Consider the following 22,226-nt stretch of genomic DNA (forward strand, 5'->3'; position numbering starts at 1 on the left):
TGAGTTTGCTGTTTGTTCAATTATACCTATTTTAGCTCTTTTGTTTACACATATACATATATATGTATCATTTGATAAAATGAGGCATTTACTTAAAGGGAAAAAGTATCTTTCTAAAGTTCTAAGAAAGCTTGATTCTTTGTCGTTCATATCACAGTGGTTGGCACATGGTATTTGCGGGATGGATGGATTTTGCTGTTACAAAATACACATGGGAGATTGTTTCTGATAGATGTCCTAGGTGAAGACCATAGAAGCATTTAAATTATAACCATTAACTAGTGAAAGAAATGCATAAAGGAAATCTTTCTTGTAGTTGGCGAATACGTAAAAAGGGTGTGGTTTTCGTTACACCTGGATTTCTGAGCGGGCTCGAGTAGCCATGTACTGCCACCTAGCGGCTACATCTGTAGGTACAGCCTGGTTGGGCAGGGTGGAACCTTCCACAGTCAGGGCCACCAAAAGCCAATGTGGTTTTGTCTTTTCATCCATCCGTCCCTGTCAGTTCGTTAACTGACTCCCAAACAAAAGCATAAATAGAGAGGAAAAACAGGCAGTAAAGCTCAAATATTTTATTAATAATTTATTGTCAGTAAGAAAGACTGGCTAATGGTAGTTTTCAGTAAAAACCTTTACAAGACCATCGCATCACAAATATACAGACACTATAAAAACTGTGTCATGATGGTTTTGGTTCTAAACAGGTATGCGGAAGGTCCCCATTACACTTTCCAATAATGAAAAATGTTTATAGTTCTAAAATACAGTCACCCATTTAAGACATGTTCATGTATACAATCTTTCCTCATCCTATGTACAGCTAGAAACGAAGGACTATATTGAAATGTCTTCATGAAATGTCATACCTCAATGGAAAAGGACATATAATGAAACCCTGGTTACATTGAAAAATCAGGGTGCTAGGTGATGACACTAACACCACCAAAATTCGGTCAAAAACAAATGCACAAAAGGTCTCGAAAATCTAGTTAAAACTATGAAAAATCAAATCTGTACAAAACATTTACAAAAAAAAAGGGCAATTAAAATAATCAAATCTCTATAAATACATGAATCATGCTAACAAGATGAAAGGACTGATTTTCGTTTCATTATTTTTAACAGACGGATGTAAAATGCAAAAAAGATGTTCAGAAACGGACCTGTCACCCAATTACAGTAGGTTGGGCCGCTGGGAATGGCCACCACGCCAGGCGGTGCGTGACTCTGTGCGGCCACGCCCACCCCAGCTCGCCAAAAAAAAAAAAAAAAGCGCTTAAGCACTTCTGCAGAGAACGAGGCAGAAGATCGGTTTACGGAACGATCTCGGGCTCGTTCAAGTCCAGGCACTTTGGGGGGAGTCGGGGCGTCAGACCTGTGTGTGTTGCTGCGCATCCAGCGGAGGCACTGTCACCTCTTCGAAGTGGCCGTCGTCTCCACTCTCATAGTCACTCATCATGACCTCAGACTCCACTTCACAGCACGCCGACACATCAGAGCAGGAAGCCGTGGAGGGGTACACAGACAGGGGCATGTTCTCTACGGTGGGGGCTTCAAAGTTTCTTGGATACCCTGGAGGGCAGGGGGCATAGGGTTCTCTACACGGACCGTTGTCACCAGTGCCTGTCTTTTGAGGTTCAGACAGATCGACGGGGTAGAAGTGGGGCAGATACTGATTCAAGTGGAACCTCTGCCGGCTTCTCGAAGAACCCAGACTACCAGCAGCGGGCATGTCTCTCGGAGGGTGTATGGATTCGAACTGATCGCTGAACTCCGGAGGTAAGGGGGGCAGTTCGTCTGGCACCGGGAAGTCTTCCGGGGGAGGGGGAAAGTCACTCTCAATGTCGTAACCTCCAGGGTAATAGTCCGTATCGATGGCATTCGGATCTGCCGAGTACAGGGGGGTCTGCTCATCGATAACCTCATAATTGGGGAATTCTTGTATATCCGGCAGAGGAACACTCGGCATCCAATCCGACGTATCCCAGTGATACCCTTGGTAGACAAGAAAACAGATTTCAGTGTCTTTTCTCCCCCAGCGTCTGTTACACTGAGCTCTTTTGCAACGTGCAAAAGGCAGTATCTTTGCTTTGAGGGCCTCCCTGCTACCCAGTGACCCAAAGCTCTGCTTCAAAATGGGGCCTCAGAGCTTCCTGTAAGTACCTAACGTTCGAGGAAGCGACACGAGGCTGAAGAGAAGCGGTGTGCTAGCGTCTAGGTTACGTGCACTCTTGCACACGCGATTCCAGTCAGCCCTTCCGCTTTCCTGGTCACAGAGAACCCACTGCTCTATTAGTTCAGGCTCGGGACACCAGTAAGTAAGTTTAGGCCTTCAAAAAACACTAAAGCCACTCTTTAGAAGAGCCAAGGTAATTTTAAACATGGTAAACTTTAAAAAACCAATTTCCTCCACAATCATACGATGAACTTTATATTAGAGACTGCACTGTGCTCAGCCCTAAGCAAAACGCTGAATTACGTTAATCTAGGTACCAAAGCATGCCTTCAAATCAAGCAAAATGCAATCAAGCGCTGAAAAACAGAACCCCATCTTTGATAGATTACAACGGTCAGTTTTGTTACTTTCACAAGGCCTAAGGATCACTTTAAAAGGTTAACTCCCCATGGGGGGATGCCCCCCTCCCCGAGGATTACTGAACTCCTCTGCCAGGCAGGCAAGGCAGTACACGTTTCAATGAAGCGCACAAACAGCCCTGTACTTAGTAAGGGCGGCACCCGCGGAGCAGACAAGTGAAGCTAGGCGGGCCCTGGGGTCAGATCTTGACCAGTTTTGTTGAGTGAGTACCAATGAACAACTGGCATGCATCAGTCACCTCTTGATTTGCTGAGGTCAGGAGCAGCCAAAGACTCTTTTGGTGGCAGAGTAGAGAGAAAAGAAAACATTCATAATTAAAACAGAAAGCCGGCTGAAAGGCAATAAAGGTAAGTACACAATACAATACAAACTGTTCATCAAGGCCCAGTCAGCCATGTATCGTGCCTTTAAGCCATCCTCTAGGAGAATTCCAAATGCTCGAGAAATGCACGTAGCACAAATGAAATGGGGCAGGCAGGGGAGGAAGACACTGATGAACTCTGCCAGGAAATTCAAACATGAGTTTACCTCCTTTTCCATTTTTTCTGGCAATCTGAACCTGAAGGCACACGATTTGGTTAGGAAGAAGTCAAGTCTATAGGCTCTCATCAAGTGTAACTCGATAAGGAGCTTCAATGACACCATGATACTGAGGGATCCCGTGACCCAATCCAAACACATCTAACACTATAGAAGAGACACTTTGCCAGCCCTCACGTGTACATTCCCTACAGACGAATTCACACACCCAGGTGCCCGTGAATCACGAGAAGAAACTCCCTTCAAATTGTGCCTGTTCTGAGTGGGACTTACACACTGACCTTGTTCACCTCTCCCGGGAGGCCTCCGGCTGCACTTACTCCGGTCCCCACCCCCAACACTCAAGCTCGAAGGCAGCGAAAGATGTCAATCCCACCCCAGTCACGGCCACGTGGCCCTGGGCAGGGTGCTTACCCTGGCTAAGCTTCAGGTTTTTAGCTTTGAAAGGGGAGTGGAAATCCCTTCACGATGAGGATTAGATCGGAGAATGTAGGTCAAGCCCTAACTCTTAGCTATTGGCAGGATTCTTATTATTGAAAAGTAGTCATCACGGTAGAAACAGGGCCACTTCGGTGCTGTTCTAAACAAAACCAATGCTTCCTATGCCTTCTACACTGTTCCTGAAAACCCATTTCATCATTTGGAACAAAGAGGATGTGACTGATGGCTCTCTTCTAGGAATTTAAATCAAAAGCTGAAATGAACTAAAAAACGAATCAGCTCTGTTTTAGGCAATGCGTACCTTTAGAATTTTTTTTAAGTCTCCTAAAAATGTAGCAATTTCTTTTCAAAGAGAAGACCGACAACGTGTTTACTCCACCGGCACTCAATTCTTGACATTGAAGCTAGCATTCAACTTCAAATACCATTTCTTAGATATGCCAAGATCTATTTTTCAATGAAGGAGATCTAATGAAAGAACTGTTTTAGGTTCTGCTTTTTAAAACTCCGTCACTACTTTCTGCTTCACCAGGTAAAGACACAGCACCTGTCGTCAGGAAGGTGTGTGTATGATGCATGGATACCACCAAAACCCCCCATCCGGCCTGCCCCATCACGTCTGGCACAAAACTATCCTCAGCTCAGTCGTGAAAACATCTCCTAGCAAGGAAGATTCCCCTGTGCTTCATGCACTCTGGATCGTCTATTGCTACAGTTCTCAGAGTAGGATCCTTAGACCAGAAGCATCAGAATGAATGGAGAACGTGTTAGAAAGGAGAATTCTCAGGGCCCAACAATGAGGCTTTTAAACAAGCCCTCTCGGTGATCATCACCTCTAGATGCTCTGATAAAAACTACTAGCTTGTGCAAGTTACATGGGATGACTCAGGCTTCAGTGCATTAATAAAGGGCAGACTTTAAGTAATTTTAGGTGGTGATCAATGCCCTTTCTTTTGAACAGAGAGATAAAGCTTCAGGTGAACTTTCACTAAACCAGATCATGCAAATAATTATTTTCTGCCATGGAAAATTCAGACGTGAAGAGTCAGTTTTAGATAACTATATAGGCTGTGTCTTAGTGGGATTCCTGCGAAAAGGATCTAGAAAAATTCAAGCTGTCAAGATTTAGGGGTCACTTCTGATATCTATATAGATGCACCACGAGGGCCCAAAAGTCACAAAGACATAACATACGTAAGAGGATTTATGGGCATATACACACACCTGCACACACATACCCAACCCCCTCAAAACCACGAATGGTTTTTAAGACACCACAATGGGCGAAAGCACACTAGTCTAGTAGCGGTCGCTATACACAAACACAACACACACACTGTGACTATACCTTCTTCATTCACCGTGTCAACTACGGCGTTGACAAGGTGTATGACAGTCACTATGGAAGCTTGTAGAAAGGTACAAAAGGAGTAAATTAGGAAAACCTTCAGTTAGAAAACAATGCATTAAATAGGATTCCTTGATATTACACAAGTTCTACCTCCTAATGTAAAAACACGAAGTGAATACTTTAACAGAACACGTAATTATGCATGACTCCTATGCTCTTGTGGTGATAGATCTTAGATATTTTTCTAACCAGGCTACGTATTATTCATCAAATAAGGTAACCACATTATACCACAACTGAAGCAATTTTGTTGCTCTAAGTTTTCTGACTTAGGGATCTAGTCATTGACAAAACAATCCTTATGTGAACATCTCAGGGCAAAAGCGTTCAGATTTAAATAGTAAAATACTTGCTAAGCCAATTTTCTGGGTTTTTTTAATGAATTCATACGTTCCCAGAAAAATTTAGCATTACGTAATACAACAAAATGTGTAATATAAGCGCAAAACTGGCTTTAACTCTGTTCTGTGTACGCCCACTCCAAATTACTTATCTCTTTTTGCAGACAGGCTAACAGCTGAGGAGCTAACATACTAGCAGAGAAATGCAAAGTTTCCTAGGTAAATTCCCTTTTCGTTTGTGTATCAGATTGTGTGAAAGCGTGGATGCCAAGACAAACGTGTGTGTGTGTGTGTGTGGTAGACACAATGGCGGCCCTCCAAGATGTCCCCATCTAATCCCACGAGCCTGTGAATGAGTTACCGCCCCTGACTTTGCTGGTGTGATTAAAGACCTTGGGAAGATTTTCCCGAACGGCCTATATGAGCCCACTGTATTCTCCACAAAGGTCCTTAAAAGGGCAGAAACTCTCCCGGCTGCAGTTTGAGGGAGCTAGGACTCCAGAAGCATGGCCAGGGAGAAGAACGTGGCCTCTAGGAGCTAGAAAAGGTGAGGACACAGACTGTCCTCTCGAGCCCCCAGTAAAGGCACCCTGACGTTAGCCTACTGACCTGTGTTGGATTTCTAAACTATGGGACGATAAGAGAATACATTTATCTTGTTTTAAGCCACAACATTTGTGGGAACGTGTTAGAAGAGCCTTAGAATTTAAGCAGAGATTCTTAGTACGGCCTTTATGACTGATAACGATTACAATTATGTTAAGGATTAAAATACAAACACTCCGGGCTCTCACACTGTTTTCTGGCAATTAACTCATAGCTAATGTGACCACACTTTATTAAAAGTATTTAGGAGGTGTTAAAAGCAAGGAAGGGGATTAGCAAAATATGACAAGACTCTGAAATGTATTTATGAACAACATAATCTACATAAACTGGCAATGCTAATGTTTTAAAGATTAAGCCTAATGATGGAAAGAATTCTATCCTGTTGTCGTTGGTTTGATAAGCAAAGCTAGGTTCATACACTCTGTCGCTGAGGAACAGACGCTGTACCTGATACCACACAGAACACGCCAGAAGTCAGAAATGAGTGGAGGGTGCTTATGGCCACCTTTAGTCTGAAAAAGGACTCCACAACATGTTATGAACCCTATTCCTCTGGGTTTAGAAACAACCAAAGAACAATTAGTGGGGTCATCTCTTCCCACCTGTATTTGAAATGTTTAAACACATTACGTTCTTATGCAGGAAAAAAATTAGTCAAACGTACTAATTCTGAGATTCAAAAATTTCCACTAACAACGATTTTGTTACTGAATACTGGCAATTTTCTCTACTGGCAAGCGTTACCGTGGTGAAGCTGGTAACACAATTCACCCAGGGAAATCCGAAGATCCCACTGTCAAACTTTCTTCATCAGAAATAGAATCCAACTTACTAGCAATCTCTTAAACTGTGCTCTCAGTCAGTGCGCTCTGATCCAAGCGGGAGCTGGGCCGCAGGGGAGTCGGGGGGAAGAGATGAATAGAACCTGGTAATCCCAAAGGTGCTGCTGGAACAGAACGTTTCCAACCACCCCATCGGGCTCCTCCCGGGGGTGCGAGCGTGAAGGGTGCGGGGGCCGCGCTCAAGATTAAGTTGCTAACAGCGTGCTTTGGGTTTTTTTTTTTCAGCCCACAAAACCTCTAAAAACATTTACTGTCATGGAAAAAAGGCCGATACGAAGCGAGCCAATCAGGAGAGATCTTTCAGTGAGGCAGGTGTTCCTCCCCATTTCTGACAAGCGGCTCCTGTCCGCCCGTGAAGGAGGTTTTAACTACGGTCCCCTGCAGGCGTTCATGCAAGCCGTGCGAGGTCCAGGTCACCAGGAGTCCCGAGTGGAACCTGGCCACAGTCGGGGACTCAACAGGGGCACCTGGTGCACCTACGAGGTTGCACATACCAGCCCGCGCTGCCAGCCACGGCGTTTCCGAACGACTCACTCACCATTGTCGTCACACGACTCCGACTGGAAGCTGCTGAGCGACTGCACCTCCGACAGGCTCTCCCGGGCACTGTACGGATGCGAAGGCTTCTCCTCCAGAGGTTTCTTGGAGAGACAGGGATCGAGATCCACTACTTTAGCTGAAAGCAAGAGAGGACAACAGTGAGCTCCGTGAGGGCAAGGCCTCCAGCGCGGTCACTGCTGAATGCTCGCTCCAAGCAGGTGATGCCAGAAGCCCGCCCGACATGGACTTCATATGGGAACGACTGGAAAAAGGAGAAGCATCTGAAAAACAGAACCCCTGCAAGTATCCTTGCAGATTCACAGAACGGAAATTCCCCATGAACCCGCTTGTGGAGACCATTAGTCGACACAGGCCTTAGAACTTCCTTTTAGGGGCGCCTGGGTGGACAGCGGGTTCAGCATCTGACCTCCGTTCAGATCACGATCTCACCGTTCGTGAGTCCCAGCCCCACATCAGGTGAGCACAAGCCCCGCTGTTCTCTCTGCCCCTTGCTGATTTGTGCCCTCTCAAAACACACACGCACAAAAACCCTTTAAAGAGGTATGTAGCATTTTTAAAGCATCAAAAGACAAGTCAGGCCACCACTTTTGACCATATTTAAAAAAATCCTACCATGCAAATGCCCTTCCTAATTTGTCATAAAAAGCCCTCAGAATCATACTTGAGAACCTATATCCATTACAATAATGGAATGCTCTCTTCTGAATATTAATACGAACAGGACTAGACTCAATTCCTTGATTAACGTAACATCACAGCCACAGCGCTCAGCCCCGGAAGGTTTTTCAAATCCTACTAAAGGTCTTCAGAGGCTGAGCCTATCTGTCACTGCCAGAGGCTCCCCACATTGTGAATGGAGCCACCAGAATCTCTGGCAGCATTTACAAGGTCACTGTTGAGCTTAGTGACATTTTACTCAGATGGAAAAAACTGCTCTTACTATCATAGTCGAAGTCCCAGCTGGGCTTTTGTATGGAGTCGCTGTCAGAAGGGGAGTTGGAAGGTGGTGGGGGAGGCAAGTTCGGGGCCACGCTGCAGACGGCCACTGCCTTCCGGTGTCCGTGCACAGACTCGGGGTTAAAGGTGCTGAATTCAGGATGCTCCGGGATAGCAGATCCCTCAAAGGAATTGCGGTCAAGGTTGTTCCTGGAGTCACTTGGAATGCTTGGAGTGTAGGATATAGGACGGACGGGCACCTGGGGTGGGATGTCGGAGTAAATGTTCTTATTTAGCTTTGAATCGAAATATGGTCTCTGCAAGAAAGCTGTGGTTGGTCCCAAGTGCTTGTCTTCAGGGTCGGCCTGGTGCTTCTTCTTCCGACTGATCATCTTGCGGCAGAGGACGAACACCACCGCCAGTAAGAATATCCCGGTTACAAAGACGAGAATTCCTATTCCTTCAGCCAGTCCGATATTCCACGGCGTGGACACGTACTGATTGGGGGCAGCGTCCTCACAGTGCTTCCCCCTATAGTCGTGGCTGCAGTTACAGTGGTAGGAGCCGTGCGTGTTCTCGCAGAGGGCTCCGTTGCGGCAGGGGCTGGCAGCGCATTCGTCAATGTCACTCTGGCACCTGCAGGGAGGACAGACACGAGCAACGGAAGTCAGAATACGCCTGGCCTGCCACTCCCACGGAAGGACGGCACCCAAACAGAGCAAAATCTGTAACTCCCCAAAACACACAGCTGACAACAATGATCCCAACAAAAACCCTTCGGGTAACTGATCATGTGATCCTATATGCGGTACCTGTGGGAGATAAACATTATGTCAAGCCGTCTTTAAACGCTACTCTTCTAGGATTCCACAGCTGACGAAAGCAAACTCACAGACTGAGCTGAGTGCACCAGTTTGTTGCAGATTCTTTAAGAAAGTGCATTTTGATAAATGGTATGCCGGAAACTGTTCTAATATGTGAGCCTCAATTTCGAAGGAGATGTTCCTGCTTGGAAAGATAACAGTTTCCTAAGACATGTGAAAGGTTAGCAAACAGTTGGGGCACCTGGGTGGCTCAGGTGATTAAGCATCAGGGGCTCTTGGTTTTGGTTCACGATCTCATGGTTCATGAGCTCGAGCCCTGTATCAGGCTCTGCACTCACAGCACACAGCCTGCTTGGGATTCTCTCCCTCTCTCTGCTCCTGCCCCACTTGTGCTCTGTCTCTATCAAAATAAACAAATTTAAGAAAAAAACAAACTAAAAATGTTTCTCTTGTGGAAAACCTCCCAAAGCCCCTCACCTGACCTAACACTTCACATGCCACTGTGTCCCCTCTGCCTTTCCAAATGGGGGCCCTGGGAGGATGCACCTGACACTTAATCAATCCTTCCCTCCTTTAATAAAAGGTAGCTACTGCCCTGGCCCCACACTCACCTGCCATTGAAAGTTTGAGACCTTTTTCTCAAATATGTCACGGATTGATTCACTGGAATTACTAAAATCAACAACTTAGGAACTAAGACCATGTGACTGATGGCCAAATTCAGGGCTCTAACCACCACTTGAGTAAAAGCATATGCAAATACCTACAAGCAGCTCACACTTAAAAGCCTTCCAACAAGATTGACAGTGAACACTTCAGTGAAGCATCAGGCACTTAGAAATAACATGAACTGTTTTGTTTTGAGAGAGCGTGCGCATGCGAGTCAGGGAGGGACAGATAGAAAATCCTAAGTGCGCCGAGCGCTGTCAGCATGGGGTTCCATCCCATGACCCTGGAGAGTCAGATGCTCAGCACTGACTGAGCCACCCAGTTGCCCCTCACCAAGTAACTTTTGAAAAATTTTTTTTAAGTGTTTATTTTTGAGGGAGACACAGAGCTGGAGCAGGGAAAGGGCAGAGAGACAGGGAGACACAGAACCTGAAGCAGGCTCTGAGCTGGCAGCACCGACCCCGATGCGAGGCTCGAACTCACAAACCATGAGATCATGACCTGAGCCGAAGTCGGATACTCAACCGACTGAGCCACCCAGGCGCCCCATCACCAACCTGCCTCTTTCGCGGTGTCTAACAGGCAGCTCTGTGCCTCATGTTGCTCCTCTCGGAAATAATCACCACCTCTTAGCATTATGGTAACGATTACAAAAGATAATGAGAGTTGAAAGGGGGTCTAGATGCTATCTACATGTTAGCTATAACAGATTATGAGAAGAGATCATTGTCATCCCACTCAAGACCGGTAACAACGTCACGTGTATCCACCTTAAAAAAATCGTCACTCTTCCCGCAAACATGTACTGCCTCCAAGAACCCGTATGTTCTGCTTATAAATATCTCTGACGTCCACAAGTATCGTCAAGCATTACGTTATCACCTGCTCACTGTTTTTAAAGAGTGAAGAGATAAATTGTACAAGGAGCTATATGAGGATTATGACAATGTGAAGCAACAGAGTCCAGATTAATCAACTTCTGTTGCATCTGCTATTTGATTTGACACTACAGAGAAGAGCAGATACAAATTCTGGAAGAAGCCACTTACCTTTCTCCCCTAAAACCCGAATCACACTGACAGACGGCACCATCCAAGCTGTCAAAACATGTTCCGCCATTTTTACAGGGCTCATCTTTGCAATATGGACTAAGCTGGCACCTGAAGAAGGAAGGGGAAATATGCATAAACCTAACACTTTCTACTGTAGATAAATACAGTGCAAGAGAAAACAACACGTAAATTTAGTCAGACGTATGTATCAAGTATCCATCTATATACCAAGCATCCATTTACAAAACTTTTTAATACTGTAATTATGAAAGTTAAGAAAAACACACATACCTCTGGCCAGTGTACAATCCTCGGCATTGGCAAAGGAAGTCTCCGTTGTCCACAATGCACGTGCCACCATAGAGGCATGGGTTGGAGGAACACGGGTTGACGCTCAGCTCACAATACGTCCCTATGTACAAGGCACTGCATTTACAGTAATAACCTAAATGAGCAAAAGGGAACAAAGAAGTCCAATCAGTAACTCAAAAACTGTATCTCAGTACATTGGTTTTTACTAAGAGGAGACTCGGAGAGCCATCAAAGTTAGTAAAATTCCTATTCCCTCTGGGTAAAATGTGGTCTAGATCAACAAGCTATCCCTTCTGCTTTTGGGAGAACCCTAACACAAAGAACGGAAGAGAGAACTCGTCGTTGGCTTTAGCGAATCATAGTTTAGGTAAGGTTGTTGGGCCAAGCGTACAGAGTAGGGACCAACAGTCCTTTATTTGAGGGACCACGTAGACAACACTTACTACTGGACATCGACCTCAATTCACAACTCACAAGCTTTTCAGGGCTAAACGAGAGAACAGTAAACGTGAAGGCACTGTGAGACTATATGCTATCATTAACGAAAGGGGATTATCAAATCTGTCCAAAGGAACATAAAGACTGTGACATGCGACAGAGCCAGTGTCTAGCTGCCACAGGGACTGCAGGAGCACGTTTCAAGAACATGCTTCTCTCAGCCTCATGCCTGAGTGACGCAACAAGGAGAGTCTCCTGGCTGACCTCACGTGGCCATGTAACACGAGCACAGTCTACACTTTCGTTCAGAGTATTACTGTGGGGCTGACCTGGCCCGTTGTTTGCATACAGTGTGCACAGATGCTTTCCAAAGAAAGTAACAAAAAAACCGAAGCTTCTGAAATCTCACCCAAGTGTTATTTCGATATTTGCTCTATCCCTTACACAAAGCTCTATTTCCCAGGCACCAGGACTGTCATAATTTCTATTACTGGGAAAGGAAACAAACGGGGCCAGGTGAAAAAAGTCTCGGCGCACTGGTGACGCTTCGGGAGGGCTCGAGGCCTTCTGGAAAACCACACCCCATCTATAACTAGCTCGACTAGCAGTCGCTGGGTGCTGAGCCATCAGATCAAAGAAGGGCACTCGAAAGAACAAAGTGTACAATTCTGAGTCCCACTGGGTCAATGTCAGTGTGGGTGGAGAAAAAGTGCAGAGTTAGCCGTAGTCCACCAGTGGCTCCTGGTGCAGAACGAGGGGTGTCTGGACACACTTCCTCTGGGTGCACCTGCCACGTGTCTGCAGGACCTCGGCAGGTAAGACACCACCCACTGCGGCCTCACCGCAGGGAAGAATCCTAGCCCACGACCGGTCTGGTGTAACATGCGCCAACCACTCGATTCCAATACTGACCGCAGTATCTGACCCATCATTTGAATGAAAAGGGGGAAACACAAGTACTTGAGGAACTGCGTGTATTCGTGTGTAACATTGTAAAAAGGACCACGTCACGAAGCCTACCTCCAGTAGGGGATGGCTGGCAAATGCCTCCATTCTGGCAAGGGTTGCTGGAACAGTCTTCGGTAGCCGTTAACAAGCACCCGGGAGAGACGTCCACCCATTCTTCAATGTGTGCATGGCTTCTTGGTTTGTTGTTTAAAGGGAGCTCCTGCCCATTCAAATAAATGGAGTCCATACAACCCCTGAAGCCATTACCCACTTGGGGGCTTCTTCCGTGCCTTGTGCCTTGCTGGCGGATGTGGCCACCGAAAAACACATGGTTATCCAGGTTCAGGGTTTTCAGAGTCCCAGGGGCTGTGCCTGATGCAGTGTGAACTTGGTCGAGAACCAGCCGAGCGTAGTTTCCATTCACTTCTAGAGACACTGCATGCCACAGCCCATCGTTGACTTGAATGCTTTGAACAGAGACAATTCCAGGGCCGCTTCCACAGTCAAATTTGTACTGTAGCCGTCCATTATGAATCTGTCACGAAAACAATGGCCGTTCACATTACTCCCACAGAATCTGCAATTATGAACTCTGATCAAACATCTAAAGGAGAGGCACGGTGAGCACTTGAAGGTAGAAAGTCAGTGAGGCCTTGCACTTAAGTACTACAGAACACAGGCTCATCTGCTCACGGCAGAAAGAGTAAAAATGGACGTTACAGGGATATCAAGTTCAAACCGCACATCCAAAAAGCCTCACAGAAATAACAATTAACTAACTGAACAACAAAAATAGTATCAGGTAAGATAAAAAAAAAAGGGGGGAGGGGGGGTGGAGGATAATTACCACTTCAAGCATTTACGTATGTTCTCTGCAAATTCTCTATATGACATAAGACGTAATATCAGAGTTTGAACATTAATGGTCATGTGACCTGAAAAGGTTGCGAAAAAAAGAAGTCAATCTCTATGTTACTGCAGAGCAAATAAAGGAGCTTTTTGGCCCACAAAGTCTAAAACTTAGAAGTATCAAGAGACCATTTAGGTGTGGAATAAAACCATTTCCTTTAATTGTTTTTTCAAAAATGGACCATAGAAACAAAATGGGAATTTTGTATTTTTAAGTCTTCCATAACGTGAGGTTCAAAAACGTACCTCCAAGATGCTGTAGTCGGTCCCGCGAGCGTACATCACAACTGCGTGAGCAGAGTACGTTCTGAGCCTCATGGTCAGTTTCATCTCCAATCTGTTTTCGTTTTCCATTAGACGGTATTTCACAAAGCTGTTTCCAGTAAATGTTACAGATGAACTCCCTGTGAATCACAAAGAGGAAAACATAAATCAGAACCAAGCTGAAGCATATCTTTAAAAGGGAGATTTCCCCCCAACACTGATCCAAGTTTTTATTTAAGGTTACAACATTATAAAGTTCAATCTGATGGAAAATGTCAATTTGCTTTAATAAAAAGCACAGCACCCCTGGGTCTCTTTTTGGAAGAGAATTAGACTACTGTATCAGTGAGGAATGAGTTCTAAAATAATGAGAGATCTAAATATAAAAATGTTCACGAGGGGCTTGGTTAAGTGTCCCACTCTTGATTTCAGCTCAGGTCATGATCTCACGGTTCATGAGTTCAAGCCTCACGTTGGGCTCTACACAGACAGTGTGGAGCCTGCTTGGGATTCTCTCTCCCTCTCTCTCTGCCCCGCCCCGACGCATGCACGCACACGCGTGGACTCTGTCAAAATATACTTCAAAAAATACGTATTTAAAAAAATAAATATAAAAATGTTCAATATAAAATTATTAGAACACAACTTAGGAAAATATTTACACAGCCTCACACGGTTTGGGGAAACTTTGCAAGCAAGATCTAATTCCCAGTCTCCAAAAATAATGAAAATAACATCACTCTCCAGCGATGGAAATGGTTATGTAAAAATTATACAGAACAGACAAAAGTTGTATTTCAAAGTGACAAAAGATACTGTAAACAATAGACAGTAATAGACAGACAGTGGGTTGGAGATAATGTTCATGCTCACAGCACACAGAGTGATCTACACACTGAAACAAAAACCAGACAGATAAGCTGGACAAACTAGCAAGGACTGTGAACAGTCCCGGGCAGGAAATGCTACCAGGAATAAAAAGAAAACAAAACATTCACAAAAAGGCTGGAGAAATCCACACTAAACTAACTAGATATCATTTCTTGCCCACTGGATGAAGGAATTTGTTTTTTAATTGAAAACCTTGCATTGCCAAGAAAATGGGGAGTGAAACAGTCACACATGACTGCAAGAAAGGAATTGGTATAACTTTCTGGGAAACTAACATAATGGTCTATTTAAAAATTAAAAATGTAGTTAGTCTTTGACATAGTAAATCCTTGTTTTAGAAAAGAAAGCACCAATAAATACGGCTGTATGGATACAAGTGCTTTTGTAAAAACTGAAGTATAATTAACATACGATGTTACATTAGTTTCAGAACGGCCACAGAATGATTCAACACTTGTATACATTAGTCAAAGCCTCACCACGATTAAGTGCAGAAAAGGATTCGTTTTTAACACAAGGAAACATCTTAAGAACCTCAAGCTCTATGAATAAGGAAAATGTTGAATAAATCATGGTAGAGCTATTCAGAAGCATTAGGTTTACGTGCAATGACCTGGAAAGATGCCCATAACGTACATTAAACAGGGGGAAAAGCAAGCAGTAGACTTTATAACGGTAACTATTTATTCTTAAAGGGAATGTGAAAAAAAAAAAAGCACAATGAATGTGCACATATGGGACTGTATGTTTACATGAGCACGATGATGAAGAAGAAAGAGCATCGCCGTTAATTCGGGTGAGTTGTGTGGAAGAAGTTACTACTGCTCCTCCTTACTCATCCATACCCTTGACTTGTTATTATAAACGCACTTGACAATATTTACCAAAGCTAATAGGAAAAAAACAAAAAACAAAAAACAAAAAAACAAAAAACAAAAAAACAATGGCAAGGAACACTGGAAGTGACTTTTTCAAACGGAAGCACCCGTCACCACTGAACTCTCACCTGGGCACTGACCAAACTTGCCACCCGGGCAGACACAGGCGTATTTCTCCTCTCTGGGATCAGCGATACATTCAGATCCCTCAGGGCATGGACTGTCTTCACATCCATGATGGACAACTGGGCATCTTCCCTCTGTAAAAAACACCACCCAAAGAAGAGACAGGAGAGGGGGGAAAGCCCATTAACAGGAACTTCACGAAATTCAAGAAAACGATTCGTGTGTAGCCTTCAAAGGCTGCACGCGAAATGATCCGTACCGCCTGTTTCCCGACTGATGTGCGTTACCTTGGCAGAGACACACAGCTGTCCTGTGGTGGCGGGGAGTCACGAAACTCAGTCTGGCCGTGCTGTGCGTTGACATAACGTTCTCATCCACGGTCACCTTTTCATCACAGAACTTCCACGGGCAGTCCAGCCCTGCACAGAGCTTCTGGAACACGTCCAGTATCCTAACACCCATGATTTCCTCGAGATCAGTCACAGAAGAATTGATCTTGTGCAGAAGTAGTTTGGTTGAAACCTGGGCACTCCCTGATTTCTCTACAAAAAGCAAGACATCCAGATGTGGATGGGGTTCAGAGGGCTGCAAACTAACGATCTGGACGTCACTCCTCCTCACACCCAGGATGTTCCGCAAAGCTCGCTGGAAGTTGCGCCAGTAGTCACCAACGAATTCTTCCGGAGTGAGGTTGGCGAAGCGGACGGCGACGGTGTGGTTCAGCATCTCCTGGGTTATCTGTCTGATGTGCACCGTGATGTCCGCCACCGTCGTGAATTTCCCATCGGTTACGCTGACATTGAGAAGGTACTGCCCTACATCTAGCTTTCTGTGTGCTATCAGCTTACCCCCGGTGCTGGAAACAGAGAAGAGGTGGCCCATCTGCGGATCAAGACTATAGCTTAACGTGTCATACACGTCCTGGTCTGTTGCGTGAATCTTCCCGATGACACCGCCTGAGTATTCCTCTCCAAAAGCAGCAATGAAAATCTCTAGTGGCAAGATTGCAGGTGGATAGACACTCTCCTCAATGACCCGAATGTCAATATACGTCAAAGATGACAACTGAGGCTTTCCGTTATCGGCCACCTATGAGGAAATTAAAACCAAAAACACAACACCACCTTGGTCTATAGGTCATCATTAACTTCTTAATAAAAATTTGGCGTCCCTCACTCAAGTTTTAAAAAGTTACCATGAAATACTTCTAAACAAGAAGCCTATGAAGGACAAGAATAAATACTTCTTTACAGCCCTTTCATGAATTTGTAAGGGAGGTGAGCTCCATTAATGTCTATGATAAAGTAACCAAGTGGATATATGGGCCCTGCAAAGTACAGTGGGATAAAAACGAAGGTAAGAGGGCACCTGGGTGGCTCAGGCAGTTGAGTGTCTTCCTTCGGCTCACGTCACGATCTCACAGTTTGTGAGTTCAAGCCCTACCTCGGCCTCTGGGCTGACAGTTCAGAGCCTGGAGCCTGCTTCAGATCCTGTCTCCCTCCCTCTCTGCCCCTCCCCCCTTTGATGGCTCGTGCCCTCTCTCTCTCTCTCAAAAATACATATACGTTTAAAAGAAAAAAGGAATGGCGAAAAGAAGGAAAAAGAAACACCACAGAACAGAAACCCACAATTCTACTCATCTTATTTCTAGAGCCAGCAAAGGAACCCTTCTCTAGGAATCCACAATGTAAAATCCTGAAGACCTTCATACCTTCACATGCAGTAGGTAATGATCTTTCACCTTCCTCTTTATGGCAGCTGATGTGAGAAGGACCCCTTGCTGGTTCACTTCAAACACTCCATCGTCATTCCCACTCACAACGGTAAAGAAGAAGGGTGGGCCGTTATGTGAGGAGTCCCTGTCGGTCACTACCAGCTGCAGTACGCTGAAACCCACGGGCTTATTTTCCTGCACGGAAGAGAACCAAAACGCACACGACTTGCAATAAAACCCAATCTACATGGCAAGAGACACAGGCAAGTTTTCTATAAAATGGAGTAGACGGAAAACAATGTCTCACTGCGGCTCCACTTGACAGGAAGGTGGGGGGGGCGGGTTGCGGTGGGCATTGACGGGAAGGAAAGAGGGGAGGAGGGGGGAAGGTGGGGATTTGGACAGGGCTGGAGGGGAGGGAATGTGTGAGAAGAAAGGATGTGTGGGTAGCAGGAGTGGAAGAAGGGTGGAGTGGGGGAGGAGGAAACGAGACGAGGTGGAGTCGATTCTCTGATGCCTCTCAGCAACCGGCGGGCAGATGGGGGCGCCTGGGTGGCTCAGTCGGTTAAGTGTCTGATTTCAGCTCAGGTCGTGACCTCACCGTTACTGAGTTCAAGCCCCTTGTCAGGCTCTGCACAGCCAGCATGGAACCTCCTTGGAATTCTCTCTCTCCCTGTCTGCCCCTCCCCAACTTGTGTGCGCGAGCGCTCGCTCGCTCTCAAAATAAATCCAAAAAAAAAAAAAAAAAAAAAGCCAGCAGAAAACAAGATTAAGGACCAAGCTAGTGAGAATGTCTTAAAAACCAAAGTACAAAAAAAAGAGAGAAAAGCTTGGTTGCACCTTGAAAATGCTCATCTTAGTACTGATGGAGACCCCCCTCATTTTACTCTTCTCATTTTCCTAAAAGTACTCTTTGGAAAAGAAAGAGATTTCAAACAACGAAGCCAACGCATGAGCTCCTTTCAAAAGGAATGTGCCCGACAAACTGTCAGCCCCAAGGTTACCTGGATAATGACACTGTAGTTTCCCTTGGAGAAGACCGGAGCGTTGTCGTTGACGTCTGACACGTCGATATTCACAGTAGTCGTGTTGACCCTGGGCGGACTGCCGTTATCAGAAGCCTGGACTGTGAGTGTGTAACCTGAAATCTTTCCCGGGACAAGACAGAACACATGTCCACTTCACGAGGCCCGAGAACGGGGCTCCACGAGAAGCAGACTGCCGACCACCCACAAGGGCAGATCCGGGCGACCGTCATCCCCTGCCGCGTGCTGCCCTGGATGTGGGCGACTCCCCAAGCTACAGACAGGCGCGCCGTGAAGAGCTACACGACGGAGCGTGCGCGACAGGGGCAGCCGCCTCCTCTAAGGCCTAAACGGGACCGTCAGCCAGAAGCAGAGGGGAGCTGTCGTAGCCCCTCTTCAACACCTCAGGACGCTCCAGGTCACCCTCCCCCATCGCTTTTTACACGTGGCCCGCAGCCAGCTGTCTGAATCTCTCAGGACAAACTGACCTCGTCAAAAGAAGCTGTATCGAGTGAGGTAGATTCTGTTCTAGGGCAGTCCCCTGTTAAGCTCTCTGCTTCCAGAATGAGAGGTGGAAGAAGCCAGAAAGGGGGCTAAATCCCCAGCGGATGTTCTGCTGACCCTTAGTCCTAAAGGATGCCCAACAGAGAAGGGCAAAGGGCCTGGGGCGCACGCGCCATCTCCTCTGCGGGCTCTTGTCGGACGTTAGTGCATTAAAGGAGCGGACAAGCGCACCGGTCACAAGTCCTAGATTTGTTCGGCCCAGCAGTACAGCAGCCTGAAGGCTAACCAGTCATGCTTCCTAAACTCTTGGGAAGTCTCTGCTCAAAAGCAACAGGTCAGAGAAGGAATGAAAGAATTCAGCCTTTCAGGAGGTAACTCATCACCATTTCCCCAAGTCCCTCTAATCTTCCCTTTACCTGTTACTGTTCTGAAACTAGACTCTCTGATCAGCAGTGTCCTATCTTTGCACTTCCTCACTTCATGACCTCCCTAGGCAGCTCCCTGCCTGTGAGTGTTAGCAGAGGGACGGAGAGACACATGAGGGACAGAACTTCCGCCTGGCTTTCCTCTCGTCAGTTGCTCGCATGTATCTAATCACCCCGGACTGCCTCCACAATCCTCTCCGGAGGCCTGTGCCATCTCCGTGTTCCTGGCTTTCAAGTTTCTGAAGTTTGAGTAAACTCTCTGAATCCTGGCTGAGTATTTCTACTTACGTACGTCACTCTCCTCTAAAACAACGTCAAAAACCACATGCCACAACCTCTCCCGGCGCTAGGCTTCCGCGGCCTCACAATACCCCGTTTCTCTTGGAGGGCGCCACCCCATTACAGCAAGGTGGAGGGGAGCCGGCATCTTGGCCACCACCGCTTCCTACGCGGGGCCGTGTCTCAGCTTCACAGATTCTAAGGCCTCCTTCACGAAGCTTCTGCATCTGTCTGCTCGCGCGTCACAGCACTTCCCAATCAGCCTCTCGGTGTCTCACCACGGAGCCCTGGGCCCTGGGCTTCCTACCTGCCCGGTGGCTCACGATGTTACACCCCACTCAGGCCTACCGTGGTGCTCACCCGCACAGTCACCTCGGCAAGTCGCTCCCAGGCTCACTAATACTCAGAGGCTCCCTGTGCCTGCAGCAGCCAGCGTGAACCTCTGCTCTGTTCCTAGAACCCCGTCCTAGCACACGTCCCTCACTTCTCACCAGGACTCCTCTACTCCAACACAACCTAGTATGATCACCTAAGTACTTGCCACGTCTTCCACGTCTCTGTTCATGCGAACGGTTCCTCACGGCGACTCGCCTCTCCACAACTATGGCTCTCTGAGTCTGCCATTACTGAAAACCCAGCTTCTGGCTCCATGAAGTGCCTCCAAACACCAGAGCCGATAGTAGTTTGTTCCTGAACATGACTTTTGTTATGCAAACTTCTATCAGTATGAAACACATCTCTTCTGTTGTAGAGATTTTCGTACTGAAATTGCTTTTCCAGTATTTATATCTTACTTCTCACTGCCTGAGAACAAGGTTGGTTGTACCCTTCTGGTGCCTCCCATTAAGTGGACAAGGAGCTTCTATTTACCGACTCGGTAATCTGTAAACAATTTAAGCCAAAGTTTTGCACGTACTGTTTCCCGGTCGAGAAGCCTGGTCACTTTTACTTCTCCCCGGGCAGGGTCAATTGTAAATGGACTTCCTTGATTGCCATCTGTAATTGAATAGCGGATGTGGCTGTTCGAAGGTCCATCAGCATCGTCAGCCATAACCTAGAAGACATCACGCTCCTACTTAGGAGACAGCTGAGGAAGGGGTCTATGAAGCAAGCTTTTCTGCCATCAGTAACTAGCTGTTAGAAGGCAATCATTTATAATAGAATCAGTAATTGACTAGGGTAACAAAAGACATTTCCCCATCTTCCAATTATTTTCGAGTAAGGCCACAACAAAAACTGAATCGGTCTTCCTGAAATTTCTTGCAAAGATCCAGAAGAAGAACACGGTAGGGGAGGAAATACACACCGTGATGACAGACTGCTCAAGGACGGCATCTTCGCTGATCACTGCTGTGTAGGTGTCTTGGCTGAACACAGGGGAGTTGTCATTGACATCGGTTACGTTAATGCTCACAGTGGCCACATCACTTAATGAAGGTGTCCCCCCGTCAGTGGCCTCTACAGTCAGGTAATATTCATGAGAGCTTTCATAATCCAGGTTCTCAATGATAAAGATGGCCCCTGCACAGAAAATCAAAATGACTTTCATTACTTTAAAATGCCACCACTTTCTCCTACTGTGACTGAAATCGAAACTTTTAAACAAACCATTTCTAATTTCTACTTCAAACATTTATCATTTATATATATATATTTAATGTTTGTTTATTCTTGAGAGAGACACAGCACCAGCAGAGGAGGGGCAGAGAGAGACACAGAACCCGAAGCAGGTGCCAGGCTCTGAGCTGTCAGCATAGAGCCCAACGTGGTGTTTGAACTCAAAAACTGAGTTCGTGACCTGAGCCGAAGTCAGATGTTTAACTGACTGAGCCACCCAGGCGCCCCTATCATTTATATGCGTTTTATAATTTCTTCATTCAGCAATTAAAAGTTATGAATTTGCCTATTCCTAGATCCTTATTTATTTCTCTGTGATACATAAATTGCTTTCCCAGTCAATACTACCCACATTCCACTATAAAATTATATTTCTTCTTTCTTCTAAACCATAGTTTACTATGGATGCCACTACAGTACAATAAAAAGGGAACGTAAGAATTCTACTTTTTGGCTTATATTTTCCTCCTCATTGTTTTTCTTTTATACAAGTGTATATGTTGTTTTATGTCTCCAGAATAACTATTTACATCCTATCATTTAAAAAAAAAAAATCTCTTTTTTGGGAATACAAGCTGGTGCAGCCACTCTGGAAAACACTATGGAGGTTCCTCAAAAAACTAAAAATAGAACTACCCTACGACCCAGCAATTGCACTACTAGGCATTTATCCAAGGGATAGAGATGTGCTGTTTCGAAGGGACACATGCACCCCGTGTTTATAGCAGCACTATCAACAATAGCCAAAGTATGGGGGCGCCTGGGTGGCGCAGTCGGTTAAGCGTCCGACTTCGGCCAGGTCACGATCTCGCGGTCCGTGAGTTCGAGCCCCGCGTCAGGCTCTGGGCTGATGGCTCAGAGCCTGGAGCCTGTTTCCGATTCTGTGTCTCCCTCTCTCTCTGCCCCTCCCCCGTTCATGCTCTGTCTCCCTCTGTCCCAAAAATAAATAAACGTTGAAAAAAAAAAAATTAAAAAAAAAAAAAACCAAAAAAACAATAGCCAAAGTATGGAAAGAGCCCAAATGTCCATCAATGGATGAATGGATAAAGAAAATGTGGTATATATATATACAAT

General features: G+C 45.8%; 1 protein-coding gene across 6 annotated transcripts in view; it reads right to left on the bottom strand.

Moving 5' to 3' along the window:
- Nucleotides 1-557: 557 nt before the first annotated feature.
- Nucleotides 558-22,226, bottom strand: part of FAT1 (FAT atypical cadherin 1) — a 132,699-nt gene continuing 111,030 nt past the window's right edge. For 3 of the 6 annotated variants that reach the window (XM_053216327.1, XM_053216325.1, XM_053216326.1), the window contains 14 exons: nucleotides 20,842-21,056; nucleotides 20,452-20,589; nucleotides 18,307-18,450; nucleotides 17,300-17,497; nucleotides 15,876-16,677; nucleotides 15,591-15,722; nucleotides 13,676-13,833; nucleotides 12,593-13,055; nucleotides 11,114-11,267; nucleotides 10,820-10,930; nucleotides 8,282-8,913; nucleotides 7,319-7,456; nucleotides 2,835-2,870; nucleotides 558-1,995 (listed from right to left, as the gene is read on the bottom strand). In XM_053216327.1, coding sequence (XP_053072302.1) covers nucleotides 1,370-1,995; nucleotides 2,835-2,870; nucleotides 7,319-7,456; nucleotides 8,282-8,913; nucleotides 10,820-10,930; nucleotides 11,114-11,267; nucleotides 12,593-13,055; nucleotides 13,676-13,833; nucleotides 15,591-15,722; nucleotides 15,876-16,677; nucleotides 17,300-17,497; nucleotides 18,307-18,450; nucleotides 20,452-20,589; nucleotides 20,842-21,056 — 3,947 coding nt within the window. In that variant the 3' untranslated portion in view covers nucleotides 558-1,369. Of the gene's footprint in view, nucleotides 1,996-2,834; nucleotides 2,871-6,770; nucleotides 6,824-7,318; nucleotides 7,457-8,281; nucleotides 8,914-10,819; nucleotides 10,931-11,113; nucleotides 11,268-12,592; nucleotides 13,056-13,675; nucleotides 13,834-15,590; nucleotides 15,723-15,875; nucleotides 16,678-17,299; nucleotides 17,498-18,306; nucleotides 18,451-20,451; nucleotides 20,590-20,841; nucleotides 21,057-22,226 lie in introns of all 6 variants that reach the window. The other 3 variants (XR_008295854.1, XM_053216328.1, XM_027077195.2) reach the window with 3 other exon arrangements.

Source organism: Acinonyx jubatus, chromosome B1 (genome assembly GCF_027475565.1).
Source record: "Acinonyx jubatus isolate Ajub_Pintada_27869175 chromosome B1, VMU_Ajub_asm_v1.0, whole genome shotgun sequence".
Lineage (NCBI taxonomy): Eukaryota > Metazoa > Chordata > Mammalia > Carnivora > Felidae > Acinonyx > Acinonyx jubatus.